The following is a 17,493-nucleotide window of genomic DNA, read 5'->3' as shown; positions in this document are numbered from 1 at the left end:
GGAGGTGGGGTGTGTGTGTAATAAACTGGCAGCTCAGTGTAAACTGACAGAACCTAATTCCATACAGCTACTGGTATGATGGGTTAGAATTAGGAGTGATAGGGATGAGGACATATTTACCAAGGCTTCATTCACAGGGCTCCCCTTTTCTTCTGGAGTTGACTGTATTTCCTGCGGGGAAATAAAATAGAGATTTAAGAGCTGATATCAAACATTCCGAAGAAAGAAGATATGTTCATGTCTTATGGGAAAAAAAATTCTAGACTTTAAAATTGTGTCTCTACATAATATTGTTACGGCAATAAATAGTGTAGCAAACTCAGGGGGGCAGCCGCGGACCGCCACAGCCGGGACACAAACCCGTATCTCCTGCACCGCAGGCGACAACTTTAACCACTTGACTAAAGGGTCCGACCCGTTAGCCAAGCTGTAAAAGAACATGCGAGTTTGTTTTACAGTTTGACAGTAGTCGTTAACAGCACTGTAGGCATAGCAGCTTATCATTTTAAGGTGTTTATTTCCAAAAGCTTTTAGAATGAGTTTTCTCCATAGAATGCTCTGCAGGGTAAATATAACAAACAATTATCACAGAGTGACACAATAGTGTAACCTACACTAAGTACACAAACGATTTCTAGCTGAGTTTGAGTCAACAACAGAATAAAGTTTTGTTATCAAACCTATTCATTGTACCGTGGGTATCATTCAGAAATGTTCAGAGTTTAGAAAACACTCACTCAAATCAAATGAAAAAAAAATCACTAATGAATAATACTACACTGTGATGTTATACAATGAGAACATAGTAAAATGTACTTTTAAAATCTGCACATTTGTCACTAGCTTTGTTCAAACATTGTGCCAATAGTATAGTATATCTTGTATCTTTAACAGTATAGTATAAGTATATATATTGTATCTTTTAGAATATATATTGCATTTATAGTATATATCATCTCTTTAATAGTATAGTATATATTGCATCTTTAACTGGCATATATCTTTAACAGTATAGTATATATCGTCTCTTTAATATTATAGTATATATCATATCTTTAATAGTATATATTGTATATTTAATAGTATGGTATATATTGTAACTTTAACAGTATATTATAAGTATATATGTATCTTTTACAGTATATATTGCATCTTTAATAGTATAGTATATATCATATATGTAATAGTATAGCATATAATGTATCTTTAACTTGTATATATAATATCTTTAATACTATAGTATATGTTCTATCTTTAATCGTGTAGTATATATCAAATCTTTAATTGTATAGTATCCAATGTTTCTTTGATTAGTATATATTGTATCTGTAATAGTAAAGTATATATTGTATCTTTAATAATATAATATATATTGCATCTTTAATAGTATAGTATGTATTGTATTTTTAATAGTATAGTATATATTGTATCTTTAACTGGTATATATTGTATCTTCAATACTATAATATATGTTGTTCATCCGTCACGGTGACGAGGACCATCTAGTCATCCTGTAGGGGCCGAATTCTGTGGGTGCGAAGATGGCTGGTTAGTCCAATCTGCACCCTGAATGTTCTTTGGCAGTGTGGGCATGGGATAGTGGGAGTAGCTGGAGGGTTGCTAGAACGGTCTTTCCTGGCCTGCCTGCGGCTCTCTGCTGCAGCAATCCTGGCGGCATCATGGTTGTTTGCATCATTCTGGACAGCTGCACGCCACTCTCCTCTGTTCAAAGCTTTCTGTTCCCATGTGTCGTAGTTGATGGTGAAGGCCTTTAACGAAACGTTCAAGGTGTCTTTGAAATGCTTGTTTTGACCACCATGGGAGCGTTTGCCTTGCTTGAGTTTGCCATATAAGAGTTTCTTTGGGAGCCGGTGGTCTGGCATGTGAACTACGTGGCCCACCCAGCGAAGCTGTGATTGCATGACAGTCTTGAGCGAGAGAGGAACTATGTGTCAGGGATCTTGTCATACCACTTTATGCCAAGAAGTTTTCTGAGGCATGTGGTATAGTATATATTGTATCTTTAATAGCATAGTATATATTGTATCTTTGATAGTATAGTATATATCATATCTTTAATAGTATATTATATATTGTATCATATATTTAATAGCATATATTGTATCCTATACATTGTATCATTAATAGTATAGTATATATCGTATCTTTAATAGTATATCATATATTGTATCTTTAATAGTATAAAATATATCATATATTTAACAGTATATATTGTATCGTATATATTGTATCTTTAATAGTATAGTATATCTACTACTATGTTCGGCTGCTCCTGTTAGGGGGCGCCACAGTGGATCATCCGTTTCCATGTCTTCCTGTCCTCTGCATCTTCCTCTGTCACACCAGCCACCTACATGTCTTCCCTCACCGTATCCATAAACCTCCTCTTTGGCCTTCCTCTTTTCCTCTTCCCTGGCAGCTCCATATTCAGCATCCTTCTCCCAATATACCCAGCATCTCTCCTCCACACATGTCCAAACCATCTCAATCAATAGTATAGTATATATCGTATCTTTCATAGCAAATTGTATATCGCATCTTTAATAGTATCGTAGTTTTCATAGTATAGTGTGTCTTTAATAGTATAGTATATATCTTATCTTTACTAGTATAGTATATATTGTACCTTTAATAGTATAGTATATGTATATCATATCTTTAATAGTGTAATATATATTATATCTTTAATTGGTACCTGCTTCTTCCCAGTCATGTTCATTTTCTTTGTCTCTTGAAAAATTCAACTGTATACTTATATTCATAGTAAAGTTCTGCACTCATTAAATATAACACATGTGTTAAGGCATCAGACATAGTTACCAGTGGGGTTGCTTCACTGGGAGGTGTTCTGGTCTCTTCAGCAGGCTGTGTCTATGTGTGGACATAAGTCATTTTACCACAGTTTCTGGCCAAGTCAACATTAGACAGCTAGATTACATTCTCTACACATGAACAAGAATGAACTGGATTTTTCTGAGTTCAGCTTTCTGTTAAATACGCCATTGGAAGACCACGTTACAGTTTGTTTAATCTAAATTTATGTTATTTCAGTTCAACCATTAAAGCAACACAAGTATACACAGAGGCACAAACAGTATAAACAGACAAAACATGACAGCAAAATGTATGAAAACAGCATCAATCATGTGGCTATGCATGTTTTAGCAAATCTCTTAGTTAAAGCAACATTGTTTTTTGTAATCAATTTTGTCCTTATAAGTAAAGTATGTATACAGATCACCATTTCCAACGCATTGCCTTCATGAATAAAATGAGTGAGTGATGTGTTGTGGCTGACAGCCTGACTGATGCATGTAAACAGCCTGGCTAACAGCCTGACTGATGCATGTAAACAGGATGACTAACAACCTGACTGATGCATGTAAATCACCTGACTGACAGCCTGGCTGATGCATGTAAACAGCCTGGCTAACAGACTGACTGATGCATGTAAACAACCTGGCTAACAGCCCGACTGACGCATGTAAACAGGATGGCTAACAACCTGACTGATGCATGTAAATCGCCTGACTGACAGCCTGACTGATGCATGTAAACAGCCTGGCTAACAGACTGACTGATGCATGTAACCCGCCTGACTGATGCATGGAAACAGTCTGACTGACAGCCTGGCATGCATGGAAACAGCCTGACTGATGCATGGAAACAGCCCGACTGACAGCCTGACTGATGCATGGAAACCACCTGACTGACAGCCTGACTGATGCATGCAAACAGCCTGACTGATGCATGTAAACAGCCTGACCGAGAGCCTGACTGATGCATGTAACAACAGTTTCCACTGCAGCTAATAGTCCAAACACTCAGACAGCACATTTGAATAGCGGTGCAGGAGGTGTTGTGAATGCCTGCTAATGGTGTAGTCAGACTTATTTCTTTTAAATTCATGATACCACTTGGAAATATTTTAATTTTTTTCTCAGAAAAAAATCCAGAGTGGAATGTTTTGAATCACCTTGAGTAGAAAGGCAGGAAAATATAAACCACCTAGAACTATATGGAGCGGACTGTTGTCACAATTCATTCTAGGTTCCTTATGAAATGCAGTAGTGTGAAGCAACAATTCAGCTGTAGTATGCACACAACTTATTTAGAAACAAATGAGCTTTTTACAAAACATACTTTCTCATCTAAACCCAATTAAATCTAATCATGCATTTATAAAGGGGTTGATTTCTAAAATTCTGCTCAATAAACTGACAAAGTTCTACTATTGAGTCACAAATGATACTATCATGAATTAAACAAAAAAAGTGGACAATATCAACCGGCCCTGCAGCTGTAATGAAGCGCTTTATAACATGTCCTGAAGTGGTAATAAATTGAAGCTTATGGAATGAGTTGTTAAATTACCATAAATGAAACGGGACAGCAAACAAAAGAAGAGGGGAAAACAGAGCTCCGCCTTAATCCGCTGATACTGATGTGTTTTGACGGAGGTGCTACATACCTCAGCGAGCGCCATCTCCTCCGTGGCTGCAAACTCAACTGGAGACCCAACAGTAGACTTTGGAAAGACAACATCATGTTTACTTATCTCACTGTGATGCAACATGAAAACTTTCATTAAATCCCTACTTTTTTGTCCTTATTAATAGAAATAATAATATTAATAATTCATCTATAAAACACATGGGTACCACAAATAAATGAAAATAAACAGAGGCATTACAGATTATGGAGTTTGACAAAATAAATGATTCAAACACCAAATCAAATCCAATTTTACCCAAATAAGACAACAATAAATCATAGCACGGAAAATTGTTTTAGTATAAACAAACAAAAAAAACCATCTATATGGCAACAAAAACAGTCTTAATGAGGATAGCAAAGACAAAGAGAAGGATGAGGTTGATGATGATAAAATGACAATGATACGATTTGGGAAATATTGGTGCCACTGATGGAGAAGTGAACACACAGCTCTGTGGCATAGATCAGCAAGCTGATTCATGGACTCACCGCAGGCTTCTCCTCCTTAGGGCTGGGGGTAATTTCTGATGATGCAGCTTCACCAGCAGGGGGCACAGTGGGCTCCTCGGGGACTTCTCTAGGCTCAGCCATTGCCTGAGGGGCAGCTTTCATCTCTAAGTCTCTGGGAGTGGACTCAGCTGCTTCAGCAGCAGTGCTCACCTCATTCTTCCGCCATAAAATAAGTAAAGATGCCACACAAAAAAAACAAACAAGGAGGATGGCGGTCAACCCTTGAAAAGGCTGGTTTTTGCTTGAGTATCATTCCACCACATGACATCTGAACAAGATCTTCCCCATGCTACATGAGCCATTCATCAACATTGAGTCAGTGTTGATGCCAGTTGTCAGTTTGGGTTCACGTTGTACTTTAGTTGTTCGCAGCACTACACAGTGCTGCCATTTTATTGAACAACATCAACTAAAAGCAAGTGTGGACAAGCAACATTGCTCACATTTTTTATGGCTACAGTGGAGCTGTTTTTTTTTTCTTTGGACTTTACTCCCTGATTGCACCTGTCCAATTACCCCACTCTACCGAGCCGGCCCGGTCGTTTCTCCACCCCCTCTGCCAGTCATGGGACGGCTGCAGACTATCACATGCCGGCTCTGACACGTGGAGTCACCAGCAGCTTCTTTTCACCTGACAGTGAGGAGTTTAGCCAGGGGGACGTAGCGCGTGGGAGGATCACGCTATTCCCCCCAGTACCCCCCCCCCCGAACCGGTGCTCCAACCGACCAGAGGAGGCGCTAGTGCAGGGATCAGGACACATACCCACATCCGGCTTCCCACCCGCAGACACGACCAATTTTGTCTGTAGGGATGCCCGACCAAGCCAGAGGTAAGAGAGGGATTCGAACCGGTGATCCCTGTGTGGGTAGGCAACGGAATAGACCGCCACGCTACCCAGACGCCCCTAGTGGAGCAGTTTTTAATTTAAAATAGGCTACGGTGAAGGATTTTGCTGTTGTTAATGTAATGTCAACATGTCACATGACTGTAACAAGATATAAAGTGATGTTCACGACGTATGCCTTGTTACTGTTACAGAGCTTTTGTCATGTTCACGACTTGGGTCTTGTTACTGTTACAAAGCTTTTGCCATGTTCAAGACTTGTCTCTTGTTACTGTTACAAAGCTTTTGTCATGTTCACGACTTGGGTCTTGTTACTGTTACAAAGCTTTTGTCATGTTCACGACTTGTGTCTTGTTATTGTTACAATGCTTTTGTCCTGTTCACGGCTTGTGTTTTGTTACTGTTACAAAGCTTTTGTCATGTTCACAACTTGTGTCTTGTTACTGTTACAAAGCTTTTGTCATGTTCACGACTTGTGCCTTGTTACTGTTACAACGCTTTTGTCATGTTCACGACTTGTGTCTTGTTACTGTTGCAGTTTTTGTCATGTTCACGACTTGTGTCTTGTTACTGTTACAAAGCTTTTGTCATGTTCACGACTTGTGTCTTGTTACTGTTACAGTTTTTTGTCATGTTCACGACTTGTGTCCTGTTACTGTTACAAAGCTTTTGTCATGTTCACGAATTGTACGTTGTTACTGTTACAAAGCTTTTGTCATGTTCATGACTTGTGCCTTGTAACTGTTACAAAGTTTTTGTCATGTTCATGACTTGGTTCTTCTTACTGTTACAATGCTTTTGTCATGTTCAGGGCTTGGGTCTTGTTACTGTTACAAAGCATTTGCCATTTTCAAGACTTGTGTCTTGTTACTGTAATAAAGCTTTTGTCATGTTCACGAATTGTGTCTTTTTACTGTTTCAAAGCTTTTGTTATGTTCACGACTTGTGCCTTGTTACTGTTACAAAGCTTTTGTCATGTTCACGACTTGTTCTTGTTATTGTCACATTGCTTTTGTCACGTTCACGACTTGTGCCTTGTAACTGTAACAAAGCTTTTGTCATGTTCATTTCTTGTGCCTTGTTACTGTTACAAAGCTTTTGTCATGTTCAAGACTTGTGCCTTGTTACTGTTAAAACGCTTTTGTCATGTTCACGACTTGTGCCTTGTTACTGTTACAAAGCTTTTGTCATGTTCACGACTTGTGTCTTGTTACTGTTACAAAGCTTTTCGAATGTTCACCACTTGTGTCTTGTTACTGTTACAAAGCTTTTGTAATGTTCACGAATTGTGCCTTGTTACTGTTACAAAGCTTTTGACATGTTCATGACTTGTGCCTTGTAACTGTTACAATGCTTTTGTCATGTTCACGACTTGGGTCTTGTCCCTGTTACAAAGCTTTTGTCATGTTCACGACTTGTGCATTGTTACTGTTACAAAGCTTTTGTCATGTTCAAGACTTGTGCCTTGTTACTGTTACAAAGCTTTTGTCATGTTCACGACTTAGGTCTTGTTACTGTTACAAAGCTTTTCTCATGTTCACCACTTGTGCCTTGTTACCGTTACAAAGCTTTTGTGATGTTCATTACCTGTGCCTTGTTACTGTTACAACTCTACTGTCACGTTCACGGCTTGTGCTTTGTCACTGTTACAAAGCTTTTGTCATGTTCACAACTTGTGTCTTCTTACTGTTACAAAGCTTTTGTCATGTTCACAACTTGTGTCTTGTTACTGTTACAAAGCTTTTGTAATGTTCACGAATTGTACCTTGTTACTGTTGCAAATCTTTTGTCATGTTCACGACTTGTGTCTTGTTACCGTTACAAAGCTTTTGGAATGTTCACGACTTGTGCCTTGTTACTGTTAAAACGCTTTTGTCATGTTCACGACTTGTGCCTTGTTACTGTTACAAAGCTTTTGTCATGTTCACGACTTGTGTCTTGTTACTGTTACAAAGCTTTTCGAATGTTCACCACTTGTGTCTTGTTACTGTTACAAAGCTTTTGTAATGTTCACGAATTGTGCCTTGTTACTGTTACAAAGCTTTTGACATGTTCATGACTTGTGCCTTGTAACTGTTACAATGCTTTTGTCATGTTCACGACTTGGGTCTTGTTACTGTTACAGTTTTTTGTCATGTTCACGACTTGTGTCCTGTTACTGTTACAAAGCTTTTGTCATGTTCACGAATTGTACGTTGTTACTGTTACAAAGCTTTTGTCATGTTCATGACTTGTGCCTTGTAACTGTTACAAAGTTTTTGTCATGTTCATGACTTGGTTCTTCTTACTGTTACAATGCTTTTGTCATGTTCAGGGCTTGGGTCTTGTTACTGTTACAAAGCATTTGCCATTTTCAAGACTTGTGTCTTGTTACTGTAATAAAGCTTTTGTCATGTTCACGAATTGTGTCTTTTTACTGTTTCAAAGCTTTTGTTATGTTCACGACTTGTGCCTTGTTACTGTTACAAAGCTTTTGTCATGTTCACGACTTGTTCTTGTTATTGTCACATTGCTTTTGTCACGTTCACGACTTGTGCCTTGTAACTGTAACAAAGCTTTTGTCATGTTCATTTCTTGTGCCTTGTTACTGTTACAAAGCTTTTGTCATGTTCAAGACTTGTGCCTTGTTACTGTTAAAACGCTTTTGTCATGTTCACGACTTGTGCCTTGTTACTGTTACAAAGCTTTTGTCATGTTCACGACTTGTGTCTTGTTACTGTTACAAAGCTTTTCGAATGTTCACCACTTGTGTCTTGTTACTGTTACAAAGCTTTTGTAATGTTCACGAATTGTGCCTTGTTACTGTTACAAAGCTTTTGACATGTTCATGACTTGTGCCTTGTAACTGTTACAATGCTTTTGTCATGTTCACGACTTGGGTCTTGTCCCTGTTACAAAGCTTTTGTCATGTTCACGACTTGTGCATTGTTACTGTTACAAAGCTTTTGTCATGTTCAAGACTTGTGCCTTGTTACTGTTACAAAGCTTTTGTCATGTTCACGACTTAGGTCTTGTTACTGTTACAAAGCTTTTCTCATGTTCACCACTTGTGCCTTGTTACCGTTACAAAGCTTTTGTGATGTTCATTACCTGTGCCTTGTTACTGTTACAACTCTACTGTCACGTTCACGGCTTGTGCTTTGTCACTGTTACAAAGCTTTTGTCATGTTCACAACTTGTGTCTTCTTACTGTTACAAAGCTTTTGTCATGTTCACAACTTGTGTCTTGTTACTGTTACAAAGCTTTTGTAATGTTCACGAATTGTACCTTGTTACTGTTGCAAATCTTTTGTCATGTTCACGACTTGTGTCTTGTTACCGTTACAAAGCTTTTGGAATGTTCACGACTTGTGCCTTGTTACTGTTAAAACGCTTTTGTCATGTTCACGACTTGTGCCTTGTTACTGTTACAAAGCTTTTGTCATGTTCACGACTTGTGTCTTGTTACTGTTACAAAGCTTTTCGAATGTTCACCACTTGTGTCTTGTTACTGTTACAAAGCTTTTGTAATGTTCACGAATTGTGCCTTGTTACTGTTACAAAGCTTTTGACATGTTCATGACTTGTGCCTTGTAACTGTTACAATGCTTTTGTCATGTTCACGACTTGGGTCTTGTTACTGTTACAGTTTTTTGTCATGTTCACGACTTGTGTCCTGTTACTGTTACAAAGCTTTTGTCATGTTCACGAATTGTACGTTGTTACTGTTACAAAGCTTTTGTCATGTTCATGACTTGTGCCTTGTAACTGTTACAAAGTTTTTGTCATGTTCATGACTTGGTTCTTCTTACTGTTACAATGCTTTTGTCATGTTCAGGGCTTGGGTCTTGTTACTGTTACAAAGCATTTGCCATTTTCAAGACTTGTGTCTTGTTACTGTAATAAAGCTTTTGTCATGTTCACGAATTGTGTCTTTTTACTGTTTCAAAGCTTTTGTTATGTTCACGACTTGTGCCTTGTTACTGTTACAAAGCTTTTGTCATGTTCACGACTTGTTCTTGTTATTGTCACATTGCTTTTGTCACGTTCACGACTTGTGCCTTGTAACTGTAACAAAGCTTTTGTCATGTTCATTTCTTGTGCCTTGTTACTGTTACAAAGCTTTTGTCATGTTCAAGACTTGTGCCTTGTTACTGTTAAAACGCTTTTGTCATGTTCACGACTTGTGCCTTGTTACTGTTACAAAGCTTTTGTCATGTTCACGACTTGTGTCTTGTTACTGTTACAAAGCTTTTCGAATGTTCACCACTTGTGTCTTGTTACTGTTACAAAGCTTTTGTAATGTTCACGAATTGTGCCTTGTTACTGTTACAAAGCTTTTGACATGTTCATGACTTGTGCCTTGTAACTGTTACAATGCTTTTGTCATGTTCACGACTTGGGTCTTGTCCCTGTTACAAAGCTTTTGTCATGTTCACGACTTGTGCATTGTTACTGTTACAAAGCTTTTGTCATGTTCAAGACTTGTGCCTTGTTACTGTTACAAAGCTTTTGTCATGTTCACGACTTAGGTCTTGTTACTGTTACAAAGCTTTTCTCATGTTCACCACTTGTGCCTTGTTACCGTTACAAAGCTTTTGTGATGTTCATTACCTGTGCCTTGTTACTGTTACAACTCTACTGTCACGTTCACGGCTTGTGCTTTGTCACTGTTACAAAGCTTTTGTCATGTTCACAACTTGTGTCTTCTTACTGTTACAAAGCTTTTGTCATGTTCACAACTTGTGTCTTGTTACTGTTACAAAGCTTTTGTAATGTTCACGAATTGTACCTTGTTACTGTTGCAAATCTTTTGTCATGTTCACGACTTGTGTCTTGTTACCGTTACAAAGCTTTTGGAATGTTCACGACTTGTGCCTTGTTACTGTTAAAACGCTTTTGTCATGTTCACGACTTGTGCCTTGTTACTGTTACAAAGCTTTTGTCATGTTCACGACTTGTGTCTTGTTACTGTTACAAAGCTTTTGTCATGTTCACGACTTAGGTCTTGTTACTGTTACAAAGCTTTTCTCATGTTCACCACTTGTGCCTTGTTACCGTTACAAAGCTTTTGTGATGTTCATTACCTGTGCCTTGTTACTGTTACAACTCTACTGTCACGTTCACGGCTTGTGCTTTGTCACTGTTACAAAGCTTTTGTCATGTTCACAACTTGTGTCTTCTTACTGTTACAAAGCTTTTGTCATGTTCACAACTTGTGTCTTGTTACTGTTACAAAGCTTTTGTAATGTTCACGAATTGTACCTTGTTACTGTTGCAAATCTTTTGTCATGTTCACGACTTGTGTCTTGTTACCGTTACAAAGCTTTTGGAATGTTCACGACTTGTGCCTTGTTACTGTTAAAACGCTTTTGTCATGTTCACGACTTGTGTCCTGTTACTGTTACAAAGCTTTTGTCATGTTCACGACTTGTGTCTTGTTACTGTTACAAAGCTTTTCGAATGTTCACCACTTGTGTCTTGTTACTGTTACAAAGCTTTTGTAATGTTCACGAATTGTGCCTTGTTACTGTTACAAAGCTTTTGACATGTTCATGACTTGTGCCTTGTAACTGTTACAATGCTTTTGTCATGTTCACGACTTGGGTCTTGTCCCTGTTACAAAGCTTTTGTCATGTTCACGACTTGTGCATTGTTACTGTTACAAAGCTTTTGTCATGTTCAAGACTTGTGCCTTGTTACTGTTACAAAGCTTTTGTCATGTTCACGACTTAGGTCTTGTTACTGTTACAAAGCTTTTCTCATGTTCACCACTTGTGCCTTGTTACCGTTACAAAGCTTTTGTGATGTTCATTACCTGTGCCTTGTTACTGTTACAACTCTACTGTCACGTTCACGGCTTGTGCTTTGTCACTGTTACAAAGCTTTTGTCATGTTCACAACTTGTGTCTTCTTACTGTTACAAAGCTTTTGTCATGTTCACAACTTGTGTCTTGTTACTGTTACAAAGCTTTTGTAATGTTCACGAATTGTACCTTGTTACTGTTGCAAATCTTTTGTCATGTTCACGACTTGTGTCTTGTTACCGTTACAAAGCTTTTGGAATGTTCACGACTTGTGTCTTGTTACTGTTACAAAGCTTTTGTCATGTTCAACACTTGTGACTTGTTACTGTTACAAAGCTTTTGTCATGTTCACCACTTGTGCCTTGTTACTGTTACAAAGCTTTTGTCATGTTCAACACTTGTGCCTTGTTACTGTTACAAAGCTTTTGTCAAGTCCATGACTTGTGCCTTGTCCCTGTTACAACTCTACTGTCATGTTCACGGCTTGTGCCTTTTCACTGTTACAAAGCTTTTATCATGTTCATGACTTGTGCCTTGTTACTGTTACAAAGCTTTTGTCATGTTCAACACTTGTGCCTTGTTACTGTTACAAAGCTTTTGTCAAGTCCATGACTTGTGCCTTGTCCCTGTTACAACTCTACTGTCATGTTCACGGCTTGTGCCTTTTCACTGTTACAAAGCTTTTATCATGTTCATGACTTGTGCCTTGTTACTGTTACAAAGCTTTTATCATGTTCATGACTTGGGTCTTGTTACTGTTCCAAATCTTTTGTAAATTTCACGAATTGTGCCTTGTTACTGTTACAAACCTTTTATCATGTTCATGACTTGTGCCTTGTAACTGTAACAAAGCTTTTCTCATGTTCATGACTTGTGCCTTGTTACTGTTACAAAGCTTTTGTCATGTTCAAGACTTGTGCCTTGTTACTGTTAAAACGCTTTTTCATGTTCACGACTTGTGTCATGTTACTGTTAAAACGCTTTTGTCATGTTCACGGCTTGTGCCTTGTTACTGTTACAAAGTCTTTGTCATGTTCACGACTTGTGTCTTGTTACTGTTACAAATCTTTTGTCATGTTCACGACTTGTGTCTTGTTACTGTTACAAAGCTTTTGTCATGTTCACGACTTGTGTCTTGTTACTGTTACAAAGCTTTTCGAATGTTCACGACTTGTGTCTTGTTACTGTTACAAAGCTTTTGTCATGTTCACGACTTGGGTCTTGTTACTGTTACAACGCTTTTGTCATGTTCACGACTTGGGCCTTGTAACTGTTACAAAGTTTTTGTCATGTTCATGAATTGTGCATTGTTACAGTTACAAAGCTTTTGTCATGTTCAAGACTTGGGTCTTGTTACTGTTGCAGTTTTTGTCATGTTCACGACTTGTGTCTGGTTACTGTTACAAAGCTTTTGTCATGTTCACGACTTGTGTCTTGTTACTGTTACAGTTTTTTGTCATGTTCACGACTTGTGTCCTGTTACTGTTACAAAGCTTTTGTCATGTTAACGAATTGTACGTTGTTACTGTTACAAAGCTTTTGTCATGTTCATGACTTGTGCCTTGTAACTGCTACAAAGTTTTTGTCATGTTCATGACTTGTGCATTGTTACTGTTACAATGCTTTTGTCATGTTCACCACTTGTGTCTTGTTACTGTTACAAAGCTTTTGTCATGTTCACCACTTGTGTCTTGTTACTGTTACAAAGCTTTTGTCATGTTCACCACTTGTGCCTTGTTACTGTTACAAAGCTTTTGTCAAGTTCATGACTTGTGCCTTGTCACTGTTACAACTCTACTGTCATGTTCATGGGTTGTGCCTTGTCACTGTTACAAAGCTTTTATCATGTTCATGACTTGTGCGTTTTTACTGTTACAAAGCTTTTATCATGTTCATGACTTGGGTCTTGTTACTGTTCCAAAGCTTTTGTAATTTTCACGAATTGTGCCTTGTTACTGTTACAAACCTTTTATCATGTTCATGACTTGTGCCTTTTAACTGTTACAAATTTTTGTCATGTTCATGACTTGTGCATTGTTACAATTACAAACCTTTTGTCATGTTCACGACTTGTGTGTTGTTACTGTTACAAAGCTTTTGGAATGTTCACGACTTGTGTCTTGTTACTGTTACAAAGCTTTTGTCATGTTCACGACTTGTGTCCTGTTACTGTTACAAAGCTTTTGTCAAGTTCATGACTTGTGTCTTGTAACTGTTACAAAGCTTTTATCATGTTCACGACTTGTGTCTTGTTACTGTTACAAAGCTTTTGTCATGTTCATGACTTGTGCCTTGTAACTGTTACAAAGTTTTTGTCATGTTCATGACTTGTGCATTGTTACAGTTACAAAGCTTTTGTCAAGTTCATGACTTGTGCCTTGTCACTGTTACAACTCTACTGTCATGTTCATGGCTTGTGCCTTGTCACTGTTACAAAGCTTTTGTCATGTTCACGACTTGTGTCTTGTTACTGTTACAGTTTTTTGTCATGTTCACGACTTGTGTCCTGTTACTGTTACAAAGCTTTTGTCATGTTCACGAATTGTACGTTGTTACTGTTACAACGCTTTTGTCATGTTCACGACTTGGGTCTTGTTACTGTTACAAAGTTTTTGTGATGTTCACGGCTTGTACCTTGTTACTGTTACAAACCTTTTGTCATGTTCACGACTTGTCTCTTGTTACTGTTACAAAGCTTTTGTCATGTTCACGACTTGTGTCTTGTTGCTGTTACAAAGCTTTTGTAATGTTCACGAATTGTGTTTTGTAACTGTTACAAAGCTTTTTCATGTTCATGAACGTTAGTAAGAGGGTGCATGTCACTTTCACCCCTTTCTTTCATGACCTTTATTTCAAATATTTGTAAACCAGTCTTACTTATACTTAAAATGAACTTGCTTTTAGGTTTAACAGCGAAAGGATATACTTTGATATAATCAAAGATACCAAGATAGCAAAACAAAAATAAATATATACACAACACAATCATACTTGAGACAACATATAGCTCAAGGTGTTCCAACAATTTTCAGACTCATTTAAAACAACAGTTCACATTTCTGAACAATCAAACAGCAGTGACAAAGAATAGCATATAGTGAAATGAAAATAAACTCACCATCTTGTCAAAATCAGCAAAAAATGATGGAGCCGCTGCATCCTTTATAATCCATTTCAGAAGACAAAGAGGTTATAAATACGTTAGAATGTACAATGTCACATTGGCATGCATGGTATCAAGGAAGGGCTTGGGTAAATGTTGGAAAAGTGATGAAGAGGGATGATGTGTGTCCCTGAATAAACTATTCCAGCGACAACATAATTGTTGTCATATTCACTACATATCCATACAGTGTCGGACATTGGGATCAGCTGTTTTCCTATTCATACAGCAAATAAAGGTGCAGCTTAGATGGTGCCTTGTGGAAAGAGAGTGTTCCTGTTTAAGGATGAGCTGCGGTGGACATTGTCAAGAGACATTAGCAGCTTTTGTTCAGTACAAGATGTCCAAATTCACTTGTGCTTTTCTCACTTCGTCCTTTCTTAGACGGTCTAAACTAAACAACCAACAGCCAACTGTTATAAATAACTACTATATCAGAATTAGGCTGACCAGTTGTGCAACAAGACGTATAGGTAATGCACATTCACAACAATATGTGAAATTTCTCAAAAGGATGAAAAATAAATGAGGGCTAGATGAAAAATTTGAGTAATTCTGTAGCTTAAAAGGTGCAAATAATGTGTCTAGAAACTGTAGTCAGTTATCTGCAGCGACGGTATTGTTGCAATTCTGACTATATAAGCATCTGCAGACACTACTAGCGACAACAAATTGAATTGGTTGTTTTTAAGCTTTCTCTACCCCAGCTAGAATTTCTTAATTTGTATAAACTTACCTGTGAAAAGCCATTAAAAGCACTGGTGGTCTAAATCAAATCACAGAGACAAGAATTAGTATTTGAAGTCTTTTTTTTCCAGTTGAGTCTGAAATGTGCTTTTGAATGGATTGTGTCTACAAGAATGAAAATGAAATGAAAAAGCAGAAAAAAGGAAGAGGAAAGATGGAAGGAGAGGGATTGGTTTCTACTCAGCATTAGAATTCAACTGAACTTGTATGACAGCCACTTTCTTTCTTTTTTGCCATTCATTCCAAGGGCGGGTAAAAAAGGTGAAGGGATTGTATTTGTTCTAGTCTACTCTGTGCTACTCTACTTCATATACAATGGGAGGAAGGGAAGTACCTCTTCCTTTTCAGTATCTAGCTCTCGGTACAACTTTCCAAATCTCCAGTTTGCAGCTTCATCTTCGGACATGTCTGAATTTTCTGTCTCTTTGGTAATTCTGGGGATGTTTTCCTCCTTTACTGCTTCTTTAAGAACTCTTGAGCCAGAGAGGGAATCGAAGTATCCTTGTCCATCTGAGGAAAAGAAGCCACTGCCGTCACCTACTTCCTGCCAAGACCCAGTGTCTGCAGTAGCATCCACAGTGTCTGAAGAGGCCCCTGGAAAACTATTAGAAAAAGGGTCTGTGCCCCACCCTGTTCCTCCCTCTCCTGTTGTTTGAGCAAAGGGGTCAGTCATGAAGTCAGCCACAAAACCACACCCTTCTGGGGTGTCACCAAATGGATTTAAGTCAAAATCTCGACCTCCATATCCAACTTGGGTTTCTGGAAGGGGACCTGGAGGAACATCATTGCAAGGGTCTACATCAGTACCCTCGATCACACATCTGGCATGAGTTTCAATAAAGGGGTCTGATGTAAACACACTCTCCTCTTTTGTCCCTTGAACATCTGCAAAAGGATCTCTTTGAAACCCAACGTCCCCCTTGATGTCTTCAAAAGGATCAGCATCAAATTCTACAGGAGTCTCTGCAAAAGGATCAGATCTGAAACCTTCATTAAAACCCATAGAGGTCTCAGTCAAGAAGTAGCTTGTAAAATCAGTGGTGCCTTGTTCTTCAGGTGTTTTATATTGTGCTGTCTGTAACTTTGTGTTGTTATAAAGGTCATTTGTGATTGATTTCCCAACTGTTTGAGACCAATCTGCAGCAAAGGCCTCACTTGCATATCCTGCACCATTTGCAGCCAAGTCTGCAAATCCTGCCTGGACAGGGATGCTGTCTGAGAAGTCCAGGGCAGTTGTCTGTATTTTGTCTTCATATACAAGTTCATCATCAGCACTGGCCTGACTTCCAACCTGGCCTGACTCACCCCATTCCTCAGCAGTTTCATATTCAGAGCCAGAACCATCTGTTGACATGGATGGCTCCCACTTGTCTTCTTTGTTCTCTGTTGTGTCTTCAATCTCCTCACCATACTCATTGGTGAAAATGAGCCCCGGAGTAGATTTCCGTCGCTCCTCCCTGCCTGACTCAGCTCCCTGTGAATCTGCCTGCCCTCTTCCATCTTCACCTGCCCCCCTGTTCTCTGGCACAGCCTCAGCTGCCCACTGTTCTACCCCCTGCTGTGTGGGTTTCACAACCCTTTCTACAGAAGAATTACATTTGGGGTCAGATTGGTGTTTTGGGTCCCGGCTGCTAACCTCATCTCCAGCTGTTGTTGTGGCTTCGCTCTCTTGTGGCTGTGGAACTGTAGTGGCTTCCCCTGTCTGGCCTGCCCAGCCACCTTCTGGAGGAGAGCCTTGAGTCTCATCCTGCCCTACAGTGAGGGCCTCAGAGGTTGCTGACGCCCTGTCTCCATTTGCTCCTGCTGAGCCAAAGTCGGCAGACCAGTCAGCGATGAAGCCAGCATCTGTGGCCTGCTCAGGGAATGTGGGGAATGCAGGGTTAAAGTTGAAAGTCTCCAAATTGCCACCCACTTCCACAACACC

The 17,493-nt window shown here is 38.8% G+C and overlaps 1 protein-coding gene across 1 annotated transcript in view; it reads right to left on the bottom strand.

Moving 5' to 3' along the window:
- The window catches only part of amph (amphiphysin), a 254,448-nt gene that overhangs the window by 43,347 nt on the left and 193,608 nt on the right, over positions 1 to 17,493 (bottom strand). Inside the window, exons 15-21 of the mRNA XM_056293150.1 lie at positions 17,206 to 17,421; positions 15,559 to 15,588; positions 14,778 to 14,819; positions 5,008 to 5,184; positions 4,493 to 4,549; positions 2,842 to 2,892; positions 121 to 171 (exon numbers count right to left, since the gene is read on the bottom strand). Coding sequence (XP_056149125.1) covers positions 121 to 171; positions 2,842 to 2,892; positions 4,493 to 4,549; positions 5,008 to 5,184; positions 14,778 to 14,819; positions 15,559 to 15,588; positions 17,206 to 17,421 — 624 coding nt within the window. The remainder of the gene's footprint in view (positions 1 to 120; positions 172 to 2,841; positions 2,893 to 4,492; positions 4,550 to 5,007; positions 5,185 to 14,777; positions 14,820 to 15,558; positions 15,589 to 17,205; positions 17,422 to 17,493) is intronic.

This window comes from Lampris incognitus, chromosome 14, assembly GCF_029633865.1.
Source record: "Lampris incognitus isolate fLamInc1 chromosome 14, fLamInc1.hap2, whole genome shotgun sequence".
Classification (NCBI taxonomy): Eukaryota; Metazoa; Chordata; class Actinopteri; order Lampriformes; family Lampridae; genus Lampris; species Lampris incognitus.
The sequence above is the reverse complement of the archived record's forward strand: the minus strand, read 5'-3'. Positions and strand labels throughout refer to the sequence as shown.